The following is a 16,706-nucleotide window of genomic DNA, read 5'->3' as shown; positions in this document are numbered from 1 at the left end:
CTCCACCACATCCTACTGTATCATAAAACTACTAACAACTCCACCACATCCTACTGTATCATAACTGCCTCCTATTATCTTACTACTGTATCATATTCCAATAGTAGTATTTATACCACACACTATCACATCGTACTACTAGACACACCCTATTGTATCTTAACATATGCAATGTGGTCAACTCAAAGACAATGTGGTCAACTCAAAGGCAATGTGTTCAAAAGGCAATGTGGTCAACTCAAAGACAATGTGGTCAACTCAAAGACAATGTGGTCAACTCAAAGGCAATGTGGTCAACTCAAAGGCAATGTGGTCAACTCAAAGGCAATGTGGTCAACTCAAAGACAATGTGGTCAACTCAAAGACAATGTGGTCAACTCAAAGACAATGTGTTCATCTCAAAGGCAATGTGGTCAACTCAAAGACAATGTGGTCAACTCAAAGACAATGTGGTCAACTCAAAGACAATGTGGTCAACTCAAAGACAATGTGGTCAACTCAAAGACAATGTGGTCAACTCAAAGGCAATGTGGTCATCTCAAAGACAATGTGGTCAACTCAAAGACAATGTGGTCAACTCAAAGACAATGTGGTCAACTCAAAGACAATGTGGTCAACTCAAAGACAATGCGGTCAACTCAAATACAATGTGGTCAACTCAAAGACAATGTGGTCAACTCAAAGACAATGTGGTCAACTCAAATCGTTGGCCTTAGTCAACTTTTAATGGCTATAATATAATATATAATATATATAACTATAATATAATAACTGTCAAGTCTAGAATTTGCTTGACATAAACCATTCAAAGGCACTTAAATATTTTGTCTTTTGCCCATTTACCCTCGGAATGGCATACATACAGAGTACTCAATTGTCTCAAGGCTTAAAATCCTTCTTCAACCAGGTCTCCTCCCCTTCATCTGCACTGATTGAAGTGGATTTAACAAGTGACATCAATAAGGGATCATAGCTTTCACCCCGATTCACCTGGTCAGTCGATGTCATGGAAATAGCAGGTGTTCTTAATGTTTTGTACACTCAGTGTATGTTTATTAAAATAATATGTTTTGGACCAATTGAATAAACAGGTAATACATGATGCCCAGTCCCAGCTAGCTAAACGTGGCTACCACAGCCATGTATAATACATGATGCCCAGTCCCAGCTAGCTAAACGTGGCTACCACAGCCATGTATAATACATGATGCCCAGTCCCAGCTAGCTAAACGTGGCTACCACAGCTAGCTAAACGTGGCTACCACAGCCATGTATAATACATGATGCCCAGTCCCAGCTAGCTAAACGTGGCTACCACAGCCAGCCATGTATAATACATGATGCCCAGTCCCAGCTAGCTAAACGTGGCTACCACAGCCATGTATAATACATGATGCCCAGTCCCAGCTAGCTAAACGTGGCTACCACAGCACAGCCATGTATAATACATGATGCCCAGTCCCAGCTAGCTAAACGTGGCTACCACAGCTAGCTAAACGTGGCTACCACAGCTAGCTAAACGTGGCTACCACAGCCATGTATAATACATGATGCCCAGTCCCAGCTAACTAAACGTGACCACCACAGCCATGTATACAGATATCCATGATGAGACAGGGAAAAAAGGTAGAGAGAGTGTGTGTGTGTCCCATTCTTTGTGTTTGCTGTTCAGCTGGAGTGAAAGAGAACAGGAGAATGTTAGGAATGCAGCTATAGAGAGCGTCTCTCTCTCTCTCACACACACACACACACACACACACACACACACACACACACACACACACACACACACACACACACACACACACACACACACACACTTGGATAGTGTAACGAAAACTAACAAACACTTTATGTAGGAATGGGGAATAACCAGGTTGATTCAATAGACAGAGACATGGACTGCTTCACAAATGGCACCATATAGTGCACTACTATTGACCAGAGCCCTATTCCCTATATAGTGCACTACTATTGACCAGGGCCCTTATGGAACAGGGTACCATTTGGGGCAGAGTTATTCATTGAGACTTGTCCAGGTCCAGCTACCTGGACCAACAGGACAATAGCACCTACTTGAATAGGGCCTGTGAGGGACAATGACCACGGGTATACAACTATAGAAACACAATCTATTATGCCATCATTGACATGAATGGGAACGTCTGTTCTATAGACTCTATTTCTGTGTACACAACCAGCCATCTCTACAATGAATCCAGACACTGCTGACGGAACACTGTATCTGTATCTCTGGAGACCCAAGTAACTGAACTTTTAGTCCCTTTCTGATGACACACAGACACACACAGACACAGACACACAGACACACAGACACACAGACACACAGACACAGACACACAGACACACAGACACACACAAACTGACTGACACGTTGATAAGATAAGAACCGTGAGTTCTTACTGAGTGTATATGCCATCTGTGTTCTAGAATAATCTACTGTATGTCATGGTCACAAGATAAGAACACGAAGAGCCAAAACATTCCAGCCCAAATCCCCTTGAGTAAGAAGGAAGAGGTTAGTGGTCACTGCACGACAGGGGAGGTAGAGACAGAGATGTTTCCTCTACTGGGAGAAATACTCCCAAATAAGATCAGATTTGTTCAAGACAATATCTCAATCAATGTCCAACTTCTGTGCATGTACTAATAACATAAAGCTGGGAATCAATCTGGATGGGGGAAAAAATGCAAATATGACTGCCTGATATGTATATGACTGCCATAGACTGAGGGACATCCCATGACCATTAATTCCCTGAAGTATTTACATTATATATAAGTAATACATACTGTAACCACCCTCCATGTTGTTGTTTACTAGTAATAGTGTAACCATCCTCTGTTGTTGTTTACTAGTAATACACAGTGTAACCATCCTCTGTGTTGTTGTTTACTAGTAATACACAGTGTAACCATCCTCTGTGTTGTTGTTTACTAGTAATAGTGTAACCATCCTCTGTTGTTGTTTACTAGTAATACACAGTGTAACCATCCTCTGTGTTGTTGTTTACTAGTAATACATAGTGTAACCATCCTCTGTTGTTGTTTACTAGTAATACACAGTGTAACCATCCTCTGTGTTGTTGTTTACTAGTAATACATAGTGTAACCATCCTCTGTGTTGTTGTTTACTGGTAATACATAGTGTAACCATCCTCTGTGTTGTTGTTTACTAGTAATACACAGTGTAACCATCCTCCGTGTTGTTGTTTACTAGTAATACATAGTGTAACCATCCTCTGTTGTTGTTTACTAGTAATACACAGTGTAACCATCCTCTGTGTTGTTGTTTACTAGTAATACACAGTGTAACCATCCTCTGTTGTTGTTTACTAGTAATACACAGTGTAACCATCCTCTGTGTTGTTGTTTACTAGTAATACACAGTGTAACCATCCTCTGTGTTGTTGTTTACTGGTAATACATAGTGTAACCATCCTCTGTGTTGTTGTTTACTGGTAATACACAGTGTAACCATCCTCTGTGTTGTTGTTTACTGGTAATACACAGTGTAACCATCCTCTGTGTTGTTGTTTACTAGTAATACACAGTGTAACCATCCTCTGTGTTGTTGTTTACTGGTAATACATAGTATTACCAAAGATTCCACAATACTACAGCAGTAGTGTTGTACCTGTATCCATAACTATATTTAGTACTATTATTACCACTGAAATGAACTGGATTTCAATATCCTCATAGCATTGAGTTTCCTGAAACGCTGTACCACTATACTGCTTTGGTAATATCTACAAATTGTATTTCATGCCAATAAAGCAATCTCAATTTTGTTCAGCTATACACACACTAGGTTGTTTCCTGTGGTGTAATGTACAAATATGTATGTATGTACAAATACTTTAAAGTTCTACTTAAGTCGTTTTTGGGGGTATCTGTACTTTACTTTTCTGTTTATATTTTTTGGCAACTTCTTCACTACATTTCTAAAGAAAATAATGTACTTTTTACTCCATATGTAACTTTACTCCGTCCCCTCGCCCCTACCCGGGCGCGAACCAGTGACCCTCTGCACACATCAACAACAGTCACCCACGAAGCATCGTTACCCATCGCTCCACAAAAGCCGCGGCCCTTGCAGACCAAGGGGAACCAAATCAAATCAAATCAAATTTATTTATATAGCCCTTCGTACATCAGCTGATATCTCAAAGTGCTGTACAGAAACCCAGCCTAAAACCCCAAACAGCAAGCAATGCAGGTGTAGAAGCACGGTGGCTAGGAAAAACTCCCTAGAAAGGCCAAAACCTAGGTGGAGATTATAACAGAACATGGCCAAGATGTTCAAATGTTCATAAATGACCAGCATGGTCGAATAATAATAAGGCAGAACAGTTGAAACTGGAGCAGCAGCACAGTCAGGTGGAAGTTGAAACTGGAGCAGCAGCATGGCCAGGTGGACTGGGGACAGCAAGGAGTCATCATGTCAGGTAGTCCTGGGGCATGGTCCTAGGGCTCAGGTCAGTTGAAACTGGAACAGCAGCATGGCCAGGTGGACCACTACTTCAAGGTCTCAGAGCAAGTGACGTCACCGATTGAAACGCTATTAGCGCGCACCACCGCTAACTAGCTAGCCATTTCACATCCGTTACGCATACATTTTCCCTGACACACAAACGTACTCATTACATTTTGAATACTTAGCAGGACAGATAGTGGCCTAGTAGTTAGAGTGTTGGACTAGTAACCGAAAGGTTGCAAGGTGAAATCCTCGAGCTGACAAGGTACAAATCTGTAGTTTTTCCCCTGAACAAGGCAGTTAACCCACTGTTCCTCAACTTTCATTGAAAATAAGAATTTGTTCTTCACTGTCCTGCCAAGTTAAAAAATAAATAAAAATGGTCCAATTCACACACTTATCAAGAGAACATCCCTGGTCATCCCTACTACCTCTGATCTGGTGGACTCACTAAACACAAATGCTTCCTTTGTAAAATATCTCTGAAAGTTGGTGTGCCCCTTGCTATCTGTAAAAAATTAAAAATTCAAATGTTTTTTTAAATGGTGCTGTCTGGTTTATTTAATATAAGGAATTTGAAATGATTCATATCTTTACTTTTGATACTTAAGTATATTTAAAACCAAATACTTTTAGACTTTTACTCAAGTAGTATTTTACTGGGTGACTTTCACTTTTACTTGAGTCCTTTTCTATTAAGGTATCTTTACTTTTACTTGAGTCCTTTTCTAAGGTATCTTTACTTTTACTTGAGTCCTTTTCTAAGGTATCTTTACTTTTACTTGAGTCCTTTTCTAAGGTATCTTTACTTTTACTTGAGTCATTTTCTATTAATTAAGGTATCATTACTTTTACTTGAGTCATTTTCTATTAAGGTATCATTACTTTTACTTGAGTCATTTTCTATTAAGGTATCTTTACTTTTACTTGCGTCCTTTTCTAAGGTATCTTTACTTTGACTCAAGTATGACAGTTGGGTACTTTATCCACCACTGGTTGGTTCCTGTGGGATAACACCAACATGGAGAGTTCGTTAGCCAACTTACTGACTAGCTGTCAGTGCAGACCTGAGCAGAGCCAGACCAAATCTCTCAACATGGATTCTCACTGAAGAACAGAATGGCTAATCTTATCAATGTTTCAGGCATGCCTTTATGCTTTCCTTACATTCTGGCTCCATTGTGTGTTCCACTGCCTCTTCAATGCTTCAGGCTGTGGGAACATGTTTGGCCTTTTAAAATGTATCCCTGCTATCGACTGTAATATACCGTCACTATCCGGCTACCACCCGGTACTCTACCCTGAACTCAGACACTGTTACTACCCGGCTACCACCCGGTACTCTACCCTGAACTCAGACACTGTTACTATCCGGCTACCACCCGGTACTCTACCCTGCACCTTAGAGACCGCTGTCCTATGTACATAGTCATGGAACACTGGTCACTTTAATCATGTTTACATACTGTTTTACCCACTTCATATGTATATACTGTATTCTAGTCAAGGCTCATCCTTTATAACTACTGCTGTACACACCTTTTCTATTTATATACTGTCTATACACACATATAGAGTACCAGTCAAAAGTTTGGACACACCTACTCATTCAAGGGTTTTTCTTTATTTTTTTACTATTTTCTACATTGTAGAATAACAGTGAAGACATTGAAACTATGAAAATAACACATATGGAATCTTGTAGTAACCAAAACAGTGTTAAACAAATCAAAATATATTTTAAACATGTATTATTCAAAGTAGCCACCCTTTTCCTTGATGACAGCTTTGCACACTCTTGGCATTCTCTCAACCAGCTTCACCTGGAATGTTTTTCCAACAGTCTTGAAGGAGTTCCCACACATGCTTTTTATATATATATATATATATATATCAAGACTGTTGGAAAAACATTCCAGGTATATCAAGACTGTTGGAAAACATTCCAGGTTGAGAGAATGTATATATATATATATATATATATATATATACATATATATATAAACTGGGTGGTTCGAGCCCTGAATGCTGATTGGCTGAAAGGCGTGGTATATCAGACCGTATCCACGGGTATGACAAAACATTTATTTTTACTGCTCTAATCACGTTGGTAACCAGTTTAAAATAGCAATAAGGCACCTCCGGGTTTTGTGATATATGGCCAATATACCACGGCTAAGGGCTGTATCCAGTCACTCCACGTTGCGTCGTGCCTAAGAACACGACATTGGCCATATAACACAGCTCCTCGGGCCTTATTGCTTAAATATACAGTACCAGTCAAAAGTCTGTCAGTTAAAAATAGAACGTCATCATGTTTTGGTCACAAAGAAAAAAACTCTTGCCTAGTTAGTTGGCTACAGCTGGTTGTACCATTTCACCATACCCTGTAATCACTAGTTATTACTTCTAAACAATATACCTTTTAGGGTGGATTCTTGTTGTTTGGTTTACTGTTTGAACAGTTGCTGAGATAATATTTTGGTTATCAATGCAAAATAAGCAACTTTGAGGAATAGCCTATTATATACTGTATAGATGTCAGATCTAGGAACCAAGCTACAACACCGCCTCCACGGCTGTGGAAGGAATGATGTGGCACGTCTCAATTTTAAGGAAGTTAAAATAGTATGTCAAATGCCAGAGAGTATTTACAAGGAGCCGCCCCTTTTTGTGACGAGAAACGACATTGCAACTCCGTAGACCGAGTAGTAAGCTTTAGGAGAACTAGGTTAAGGTTAGCTTTAGGAGAACTAGGTTAAGGTTAGCTTTAGGAGAACTAGGTTAAGGTTAGCTTTAGGAGAACTAGGTTAAGGTTAGCTTTAGGAGAACTAGGTTAAGGTTAGCTTTAGGAGAACTAGGTTAAGGTTAGCTTTAGGAGAACTAGGTTAAGGTTAGCTTTAGGAGAACTAGGTTAAGGTTAGCTTTAGGAGAACTAGGTTAAGGTTAGCTTTAGGAGAACTAGGTTAAGGTTAGGAAAGGGATTAGGGTTAGCTGAAATGAAAAACATTGTCCCTGACCCGACTCAAACTTATCGAGCCACAACCTGGCCTGACCTCAGAACAGCCTTTGTTTCCAATAACGTGATTGCATGTGTGTGTGTGTGTGTGTGTGTGTGTGTGTGTGTGTGTGTGTGTGTGTGTGTGTGTGTGTGTTTGCATATCCCCAGTTGCATGGTACTACTCACAATTGAAAGAGGAATGGGACTCCCTGGACCGGCTGAAGTCATCCCCGTAGAGAGCAGTCATGCTGGGCTGGCTGGTACGGCGGCCTGGGTAGGGTGGAGGTAGAGAACTAGAGCCCATCCCTGACCCTGCAGCTGCTCCAGCCATCCTCTCCTTGGTCTTCAGGGCCAGGGTCCTCTCCTAGACAAATAGATAGCTAGGTATTTACATAATGTAGATAGGGATTTTATTCATCATCGAGGGGACAATACCAGGACGGTTTCCTGGACACAGATTACGCCTAGACCGGGACTAAAAAGCCAGATCAATGGAGAAGTCCAGGACCAGGCATAATGTATCTGATGTCCAGGACCAGACATAATGTATCTGGTGTCCAGGACCAGACATAATGTATCTGGTGTCCAGGAACAGACATAATGTATCTGATGTCCAGGACCAGACATAATGTATCTGATGTCCAGGACCAGACATAATGTATCTGGTGTCCAGGACCAGACATAATGTATCTGATGTCCAGGACCAGACATAATGTATCTGATGTCCAGGACCAGACATAATGTATCTGATGTCCAGGAACAGACATAATGTATCTGATGTCCAGGACCAGACATAATGTATCTGATGTCCAGGACCAGACATAATGTATCTGATGTCCAGGACCAGACATAATGTGTCTGATGTCCAGGACCAGACATAATGTGTCTGATGTCCAGGACCAGACATAATGTGTCTGATGTCCAGGACCAGACATAATGTGTCTGATGTCCAGGACCAGACATAATGTGTCTGATGTCAAACAGAAGTCCAGGACCAGACATAATGTATCTGATGTCCAGGACCAGACATAATGTATCTGATGTCCAGGACCAGACATAATGTATCTGATGTCCAGGACCAGACATAATGTGTCTGATGTCAAACAGAAGTCCAGGACCAGACATAATGTATCTGATGTCCAGGACCAGACATAATGTGTCTGATGTCCAGGACAGAAGTCCAGGACCAGACATAATGTATCTGATGTCCAGGACCAGACATAATGTATCTGATGTCTAACAGAAGTCCAGGACCAGACATAATGTGTCTGATGTCCAACAGAAGTCCAGGACCAGACATAATGTGTCTGATGTCCATCAGAAGTCCAGGACCAGACATAATGTATCTGATGTCCAGGACCAGACATAATGTGTCTGGTGTCTAACAGAAGTCCAGGACCAGACATAATGTATCTGATGTCTAACAGAAGTCCAGGACCAGACATAATGTATCTGATGTCTAACAGAAGTCCAGGACCAGACATAATGTATCTGATGTCCAGGACCAGACATAATGTATCTGATGTCCAGGACCAGACATAATGTATCTGATGTCCAGGACCAGACATAATGTATCTGATGTCCAGGACCAGACATAATGTATCTGATGTCCAGGACCAGACATAATGTATCTGATGTCCAGGACCAGACATAATGTATCTGATGTCCAGGACCAGACATAATGTATCTGGGAAAACAGAAGCAGACACACATACTGTACAAAACCAAACCAACAGAATACAGGTACCATGTCATACCTGTTTCAGCCTCTCCTCATCCCTCATCAGGGCCACCAGCTGCTTGGCCTTCTCCCTAACATTCACCCCCTGGTCCCTGCCATCCCTGTCTGTGAACTGGAAGTCCCGTAGGGTCTACAGGGGAGGAGGAGGAGGAGGAGGAAGAGGAAGAGGAAGAGAAGGAAGTACACTTTATTATACTTTCTTTGCAGATAGTTTTTTTGGTTTCAACCCCCTGAGAAAGAAACTATTCAGAAGCCAGCTCAGTGCACTCACTCAGACATTTATCCCGACAGACTCGGGATTCGAACCGTCAACCTAACCTGTATGGTGTAGACGTTCTCCCTGCACTGCTGCGCCACACGTTCCGAGCCCGTTTTGATCAGGTAGTCCAGTAGAGTCAGGGCCTAGCAATAAAATAACAATCCACTTCACTTACACACAGCACATTTCAAAACAGACACCACACACATCTAACAGTAGATAGAAAGACAAGGCAAAGGGTGAAACAATAAACACAGACACCACACACATCTAACAGTAGATAGAAAGACAAGGCAAAGGGTGAAACAATAAACACAGACACCACACACATCTAACAGTAGATAGAAAGACAAGGCAAAGGGTGAAACAATAAACACAGACACCACACATCTAACAGTAGATAGAAAGACAAGGCAAAGGAAACAATAAACACAGACACAAACAGTAGATAGAAAGACAAGGCAAAGGGTGAAACAATAAACACAGACACCACACACATCTAACAGTAGATAGAAAGACAAGGCAAAGGGTGAAACAATAAACACAGACACCACACACATCTAACAGTAGATAGAAAGACAAGGCAAAGGGTGAAACAATAAACACAGACACCACACACATCTAACAGTAGATAGAAAGACAAGGCAAAGGGTGAAACAATAAACACAGACACCACACATCTAACAGTAGATAGAAAGACAAGGCAAAACACAGACACCACACATCTAAAGTAATAAAAGACAAGGCAGAAACACCAGACACACATCTAACAGTAGATAGAAAGACAAGGCAAAGGGTGAAACAATAAACACAGACACCACACATCTAACAGTAGATAGAAAGACAAGGCAAAGGGTGAAACAATAAACACAGACACCACACACATCTAACAGTAGATAGAAAGACAAGGCAAAGGGTGAAACAATAAACACAGAATATGATGATAAAAATAGGAACAGGATATTTAAAGAATGAAAAGAAAACTAACAATTGTTTGTTAGTAAATATCATAGAGAAAACATTTAGTTTCCAGGTGAATGTTGTATGTCAGTAAATATCAGAGAGAAAACATTTAGTTTCCAGGTGAATGTTGTATGTCAGTAAATATCATAGAGAAAACATTTAGTTTCCAGGTGAATGTTGTATGTCAGTAAATATCAGAGAGAAAACATTTAGTTTCCAGGTGAATGTTGTATGTCAGTAAATATCAGAGAAAACATTTAGTTTCCAGGTGAATGTTGTATGTCAGTAAATATCAGAGAGAAAACATTTAGTTTCCAGGTGAATGTTGTATGTCAGTAAATATCAGAGAAAACATTTAGTTTCCAGGTGAACGTTGACCTTGTAGACGTGTCTCCAGTTCTTCCCGCTGTCGTTGAGGCGTTTCCAGATCATACCCATGACCTCAGTGAACGCCACCACGTTGAAGGTCAGGTCAGCGATCTCTGACATCAGAGAGGAGGGGGGGCCCCACGGGTCGTTGGAGGTCGCCTCGCGGACCTTAATATAATAAAAATATGAATACATATTTAGTTTGAAAAAATATAATTTGGGCCGGGATTCAATCCGATCTCATTTTGTCAGCGATGCGCCATTTAAAAAGTCATCTCCGAATGAGCCGACATACGCAGCATTCCCCGTGAATGAGGTCTCCGAAACATTCCCTTTAAAATCACCAACAAAGCACGATCGGTTTCAATCCCAGCCCAAGAAAAATGATAAACTACAATATATAAGAATGATTTATGATGGCTCTTTTCTCAGAACCAAAGAAGCTTTACAATATTGACAGTTGAAGTCGAAAGTTTACATACACTTATGTTGGAGTCGTTAAAACTCGTTTTTCAACCACTCCACATATTTCTTGTTAACAAACTATAGTTTTGGCAAGTCGGTTAGGACATCTACTTTGTGCATGACACAAGTAATTTTTTCCAACAATTGTTTACAGACAGATTATTTCACTTATAATTCACTGTATCACAATTCCAGTGGGTCAGACGTTTACATACACTAAGTTGACTGTGCCTTTAAACAGCTTGGAAAATTCCAGAAAATTATGTCATGGCATTAGAAGCTTCTGATAGGCTAATTCACATCAGTTGAGTTAATTGGAGGTGTACCTGTGGATGTATTTCAAGGCCTACCTTCAAACTCAGTGCCTCTCTGCTTGACATCATGGGAAAATCTAAAGAAATCCACCAATACCTCAAAAAAATGTCCAAACGATTTCCAAATGCCTGAAGGTACCATGTTCATCTATACAAACAATAGTACGCAAGAATAAACACCATGGGACCACGCAGCCGTCATATCGCTCAGGAAGGAGATGCGTTCTGTCTCCTAGAGATGAACGTACTTTGGTGTGAAAAGTGCAAATCAATCCCAGAACAACAGCAAAGGACCTGGTGAAGATGCTGGAGGAAACAGGTACAAAAGTATCTACATCCACAGTAAAACAAGTCCTATATTGACATAACCTGAAAGGCCGCTCAGCAAGGAAGAAGCCACTGCTCTAAAACCGCCATAAAAAAACAGACTACGGTTTGCAACTGCATATGGGGACAAAGTTCGTACTTTTTGGAGAAATGTTCTCTGGTCTGATGAAACAAAAATAGAACAGTTTGGCCATAATGACCATCTTATGTTTGGAGGAAAAGGGGGGAGGCTTGCAAGCCGAAGAACACCATCCCTACCGTGAAGCACGGGGTGGCAGCATCATGTTGTGGGGGTGATTTGCTGCAGGAGGGACTGGTGCACTTCACAAAATAGATGACATCATGAGGATGGAAAATTATGTTGATATATTGAAGCAACATCTCAAGACATCAGTCAGGAAGTTAAAGCTTGATCGCAAATGGGTCTTCCAAATGGACAATGACCCCAAGCATACATCCAAAGCTGTGGCAAAATGGCTTAAGGACAACAAAGTCAAGGTATTGGAGTGGCCATCACAAAGCCCTGACCTCAATTCTAATTTGTGGGCAGAACTAGTATGTGCAAGCAAGGAGGCCATACAAACCTGACTCAGTTACACCAGCTCTGTCAGGAGGAATGGGCCAAAATTCACCCAACTTATTGTGGGAAGCTTGTGGAAGGCTACCCAAAACATTTGACCCAGGTTAAACTATTTAAAGTCAATGCTATCAAATACTAATTGAGTGTATGTAAACTTCTGACCCACTGGGAATGTGATGAAAGAAATAAAAGCTGAAATAAATCATTCTCTCTACTATTATTCTGACATTTCACATTCTTAAAATAAAGTGGTGATCCTAACTGACCTAAGACAGGGGATTTTTACTTGGATTAAATGTCAGGAAATGTGAAAAATTGAGTTTAAATCTATTTGGCTAAGGTGTATGTAAACTTCCAACTTCAACTTTAGGTAACAATACAAATGTTAAATAACAACAACGAGCACAACAACAAACCTTGATCTCTGCCTCTGAGTATTGGTTGACCATGTTCTTCACCTGGCGGCGGAGAGATGATGTCTGCATGGTGATTGGTCAGTGTTTCACAGGTGTTAAGAAGTGGCCAATGGAATCATACAGTGGGCCCGCCCACTAGCTTTCTTCTCACAGGTAGAGTTAAGGAGGGGGGAGTCTTTAACTGTGATGGAGGAGGGAGGTAGGGGGGGAGGAGGTCAGTAGAGTTAAGATGGGGGAGGAGATGAGATGTGGTCCTCTAGATGAGTTCAGTGACGCCCAGAGTGTGTGTTCCTGGTCAGGAAGAGAACATCACAGTTAGACTGACATACAGATGCACACTGTAATATCAGTGACCAGTAGACCAGGGATGTGTCCCTAATACACCCTATTCCCTATATAGTGCACTACTTTAGACCAGGACCCATAGGGTAGTAGTGGTGCACTAAGTAGTGTACTAGGGAATAGGGTGCCTTTTGGGACAAGAGAGAAAGAGACATGGTGGGACCTGACCACACACAGAGAGAGCTGACTATAGACGATCTACCATCCCTCTATGTCCAGTCAGCCATTTCAGAATCATGAAGGACAAAAGGACGTTGTTTTTGTTTTACAGGAATACAAATATTAGTTTTGAGGAGGGGGAGTTAACCGTGAGGACACAGCCCTTTGTAGCGCACTGCTTTTGACCAGAGCCTGTAAGGGGACATATAGGTGTTAGGGTGCATTTTGGGACTTATCCCTATATAATAAAATCCTACACACTGCCATTGTCAGTATCACTTGCTTGTCAAGCTCACAGCCTTCGTCAAAGCTTTTGCTTTCATTTTGAGGGTATGGGGAATAGGGTGCCATTTGGGATGGGCCCTAACTGATTATTTTTAGTCTATAGTCATAGGCATTTTCTTCTTTGAAAGTTTTGTTATCGCAACAGACAGGGAGGAGCACCACCCCCTGCTTGTTTTTCTGACCGGATTCCATCATCACCATGGCAGCAGAGCAGAAAAGCGGCTTGGGCACCAAAGGTGAGAGTTACTAAACAGCTACGGACAAACCTGTTCCACTACTGTAATAAGAAACGGCTGTGGGTGTCCCTGTTCCACTACTGTAATAAGAAACGGCTGTGGGTGTCCCTGTTCCACTACTGTAATAAGAAACGGCTGTGGGTGTCCCTGTTCCACTACTGTAATAAGAAACGGCTGTGGGTGTCCCTGTTCCACTACTGTAATAAGAAACGGCTGTGGGTGTCCCTGTTCCACTACTGTAATAAGAAACGGCTGTGGGTGTCCCTGTTCCACTACTGTAATAAGAAATGGCTGTGGGTGTCCCTGTTCCACTACTGTAATAAGAAACGGCTGTGGGTGTCCCTGTTCCACTACTGTAATAAGAAATGGCTGTGGGTGTCCCTGTTCCACTACTGTAATAAGAAACGGCTGTGGGTGTCCCTGTTCCACTACTGTAATAAGAAACGGCTGTGGGTGTCCCTGTTCCACTACTGTAATAAGAAATGGCTGTGGGTGTCCCTGTTCCACTACTGTAATAAGAAATGGCTGTGGGTGTCCCTGTTCCACTACTGTAATAAGAAACGGCTGTGGGTGTCCCTGTTCCACTACTGTAATAAGAAACGGCTGTGGGTGTCCCTGTTCCACTACTGTAATAAGAAATGGCTGTGGGTGTCCCTGTTCCACTACTGTAATAAGAAACGGCTGTGGGTGTCCCTGTTCCACTACTGTAATAAGAAGGTTCAGGGCCCACCTGTCTGCACACTCTACCACATACCTGTCCCAGACCTGACCAAGATCCTTATAGGACACACACTCTACCACATACCTGTCCCAGACCTGACCAAGATCCTTATAGGACACACACTCTACCACATACCTGTCCCAGACCTGACCAAGATCCTGATAGGACACACACTCTTCCACATACCTGTCCCAGAATGACCAATATCCTTATAGGACACACACTCTACCACATACCTGTCCCAGACCTGACCAACATACCTGTCCCAGACATGACCAAGATCCTTATAGGACACACACTCTACCACATACCTGTCCCAGACCTGACCAAGATCCTTATAGGACACACACTCTACCACATACCTGTCCCAGACCTGACCAAGATCCTTATAGGACACACACTCTACCACATACCTGTCCCAGACCTGACCAAGATCCTTATAGGACACACACTCTACCACATACCTGTCCCAGACATGACCAAGATCCTTATAGGACACACACTCTACCACATACTCCCAGACCTGACCAAGATCCTTATAGGACACATCTACCACATGTCCCAGACCTGACCAAGATCCTTATAGGACACACACTTATAGGACTACCACATACCTGTCCCAGACCTGACCAAGATCCTTATAGGACACACACTCTACCACATACCTGTCCCAGACCTGACCAAGATCCTTATGGGACACACACTCTACCACATACCTGTCCCAGACCTGACCAAGATCCTTATAGGACACACACTCTACCACATACCTGTCCCAGACCTGACCAAGATCCTTATGGGACACACACTCTACCACATACCTGTCCCAGACCTGACCAAGATCCTTATAGGACACACACTCTACCACATACCTGTCCCAGACCTGACCAAGATCCTTATAGGACACACACTCTACCACATACCTGTCCCAGACCTGACCAAGATCCTTATAGGACACACACTCTACCACATACCTGTCCCAGACCTGACCAAGATCCTTATAGGACACACACTCTACCACATACCTGTCCCAGACCTGACCAAGATCCTTATAGGACACACACTCTACCACATACCTGTCCCAGACCTGACCAAGATCCTTATAGGACACACACTCTACCACATACCTGTCCCAGACCTGACCAATATCCTTATAGGACACACACTCTACCACATACCTGTCCCAGACCTGACCAAGATCCTTATAGGGACACACACTCTACCACATACCTGTCCCAGACATGACCAAGATCCTTATAGGACACACACTCTACCACATACCTGTCCCAGACCTGACCAAGATCCTTATAGGACGCACACTCTACCACATACCTGTCCCAGACCTGACCAAGATCCTTATAGGACACACACTCTACCACATACCTGTCCCAGACCTGACCAAGATCCTTATAGGACACACACTCTACCACATACCTGTCCCAGACCTGACCAAGATCCTTATAGGACACACACTCTACCACATACCTGTCCCAGACCTGACCAAGATCCTTATAGGACACACACTCTACCACATACCTGTCCCAGACCTGACCAAGATCCTTATAGGACACACACTCTACCACATACCTGTCCCAGACCTGACCAAGATCCTTATAGGACACACACTCTACCACATACCTGTCCCAGACCTGACCAAGATCCTACACACATACCTGTCCCAGACCTGACCAAGATCCTTATAGGACACACACTCTACCACATACCTGTCCCAGACCTGACCAAGATCCTTATAGGACACACACTCTATCACATACCTGTCCCAGACCTGACCAAGATCCTTATAGGACACACACTCTACCAAATACCTGTCCCAGACCTGACCAAGATCCTTATAGGACACACACTCTACCACATACCTGTCCCAGACCTGACCAAGATCCTTATAGGACACACACTCTACCACATACCTGTCCCAGACCTGACCAAGATCCTTATAGGACACACACTCTACCACATACCTGTCCCAGACCTGACCAAGATCCTTATAGGACACACACTCTACCACATAC

At 42.4% G+C, this 16,706-nt stretch overlaps 2 protein-coding genes across 3 annotated transcripts in view; both read right to left on the bottom strand.

Moving 5' to 3' along the window:
- Positions 1 to 16,706, bottom strand: part of epn3a (epsin 3a) — a 65,262-nt gene that overhangs the window by 34,584 nt on the left and 13,972 nt on the right. For both annotated transcript variants that reach the window (XM_042317591.1, XM_042317592.1), the window contains exons 2-6: positions 12,937 to 13,227; positions 10,844 to 11,002; positions 9,562 to 9,645; positions 9,260 to 9,373; positions 7,689 to 7,866 (exon numbers count right to left, since the gene is read on the bottom strand). In XM_042317591.1, the coding sequence (XP_042173525.1) occupies positions 7,689 to 7,866; positions 9,260 to 9,373; positions 9,562 to 9,645; positions 10,844 to 11,002; positions 12,937 to 13,005 (604 nt within the window). In that variant the 5' untranslated portion in view covers positions 13,006 to 13,227. The remainder of the gene's footprint in view (positions 1 to 7,688; positions 7,867 to 9,259; positions 9,374 to 9,561; positions 9,646 to 10,843; positions 11,003 to 12,936; positions 13,228 to 16,706) is intronic.
- On the bottom strand, positions 13,237 to 15,919 carry LOC121845739 (magnetosome-associated protein MamJ-like). Its single transcript, XM_042317599.1, has 3 exons — positions 15,907 to 15,919; positions 14,951 to 15,246; positions 13,237 to 14,825 (listed from the first exon to the last, which is right to left on the bottom strand). Exons 1-3 carry the CDS (start codon positions 15,917 to 15,919, stop codon positions 13,977 to 13,979), a joined length of 1,158 nt encoding a protein of 385 aa, XP_042173533.1. The 3' UTR covers positions 13,237 to 13,976.

Source organism: Oncorhynchus tshawytscha, unplaced genomic scaffold (genome assembly GCF_018296145.1).
Source record: "Oncorhynchus tshawytscha isolate Ot180627B unplaced genomic scaffold, Otsh_v2.0 Un_contig_956_pilon_pilon, whole genome shotgun sequence".
Classification (NCBI taxonomy): Eukaryota; Metazoa; Chordata; class Actinopteri; order Salmoniformes; family Salmonidae; genus Oncorhynchus; species Oncorhynchus tshawytscha.
The sequence above is the reverse complement of the archived record's forward strand: the minus strand, read 5'-3'. Positions and strand labels throughout refer to the sequence as shown.

Bases quoted from the DNA above. Each gene is read 5' to 3' on its own strand.
- LOC121845739 (XM_042317599.1), bottom strand. The intron at 14,826-14,950 runs GTCTGGGACAGG...GATCTTGGTCAG, and splicing joins CCTATAAGGATCTTGGTCAT to GTCTGGGACAGGTATGTGGT.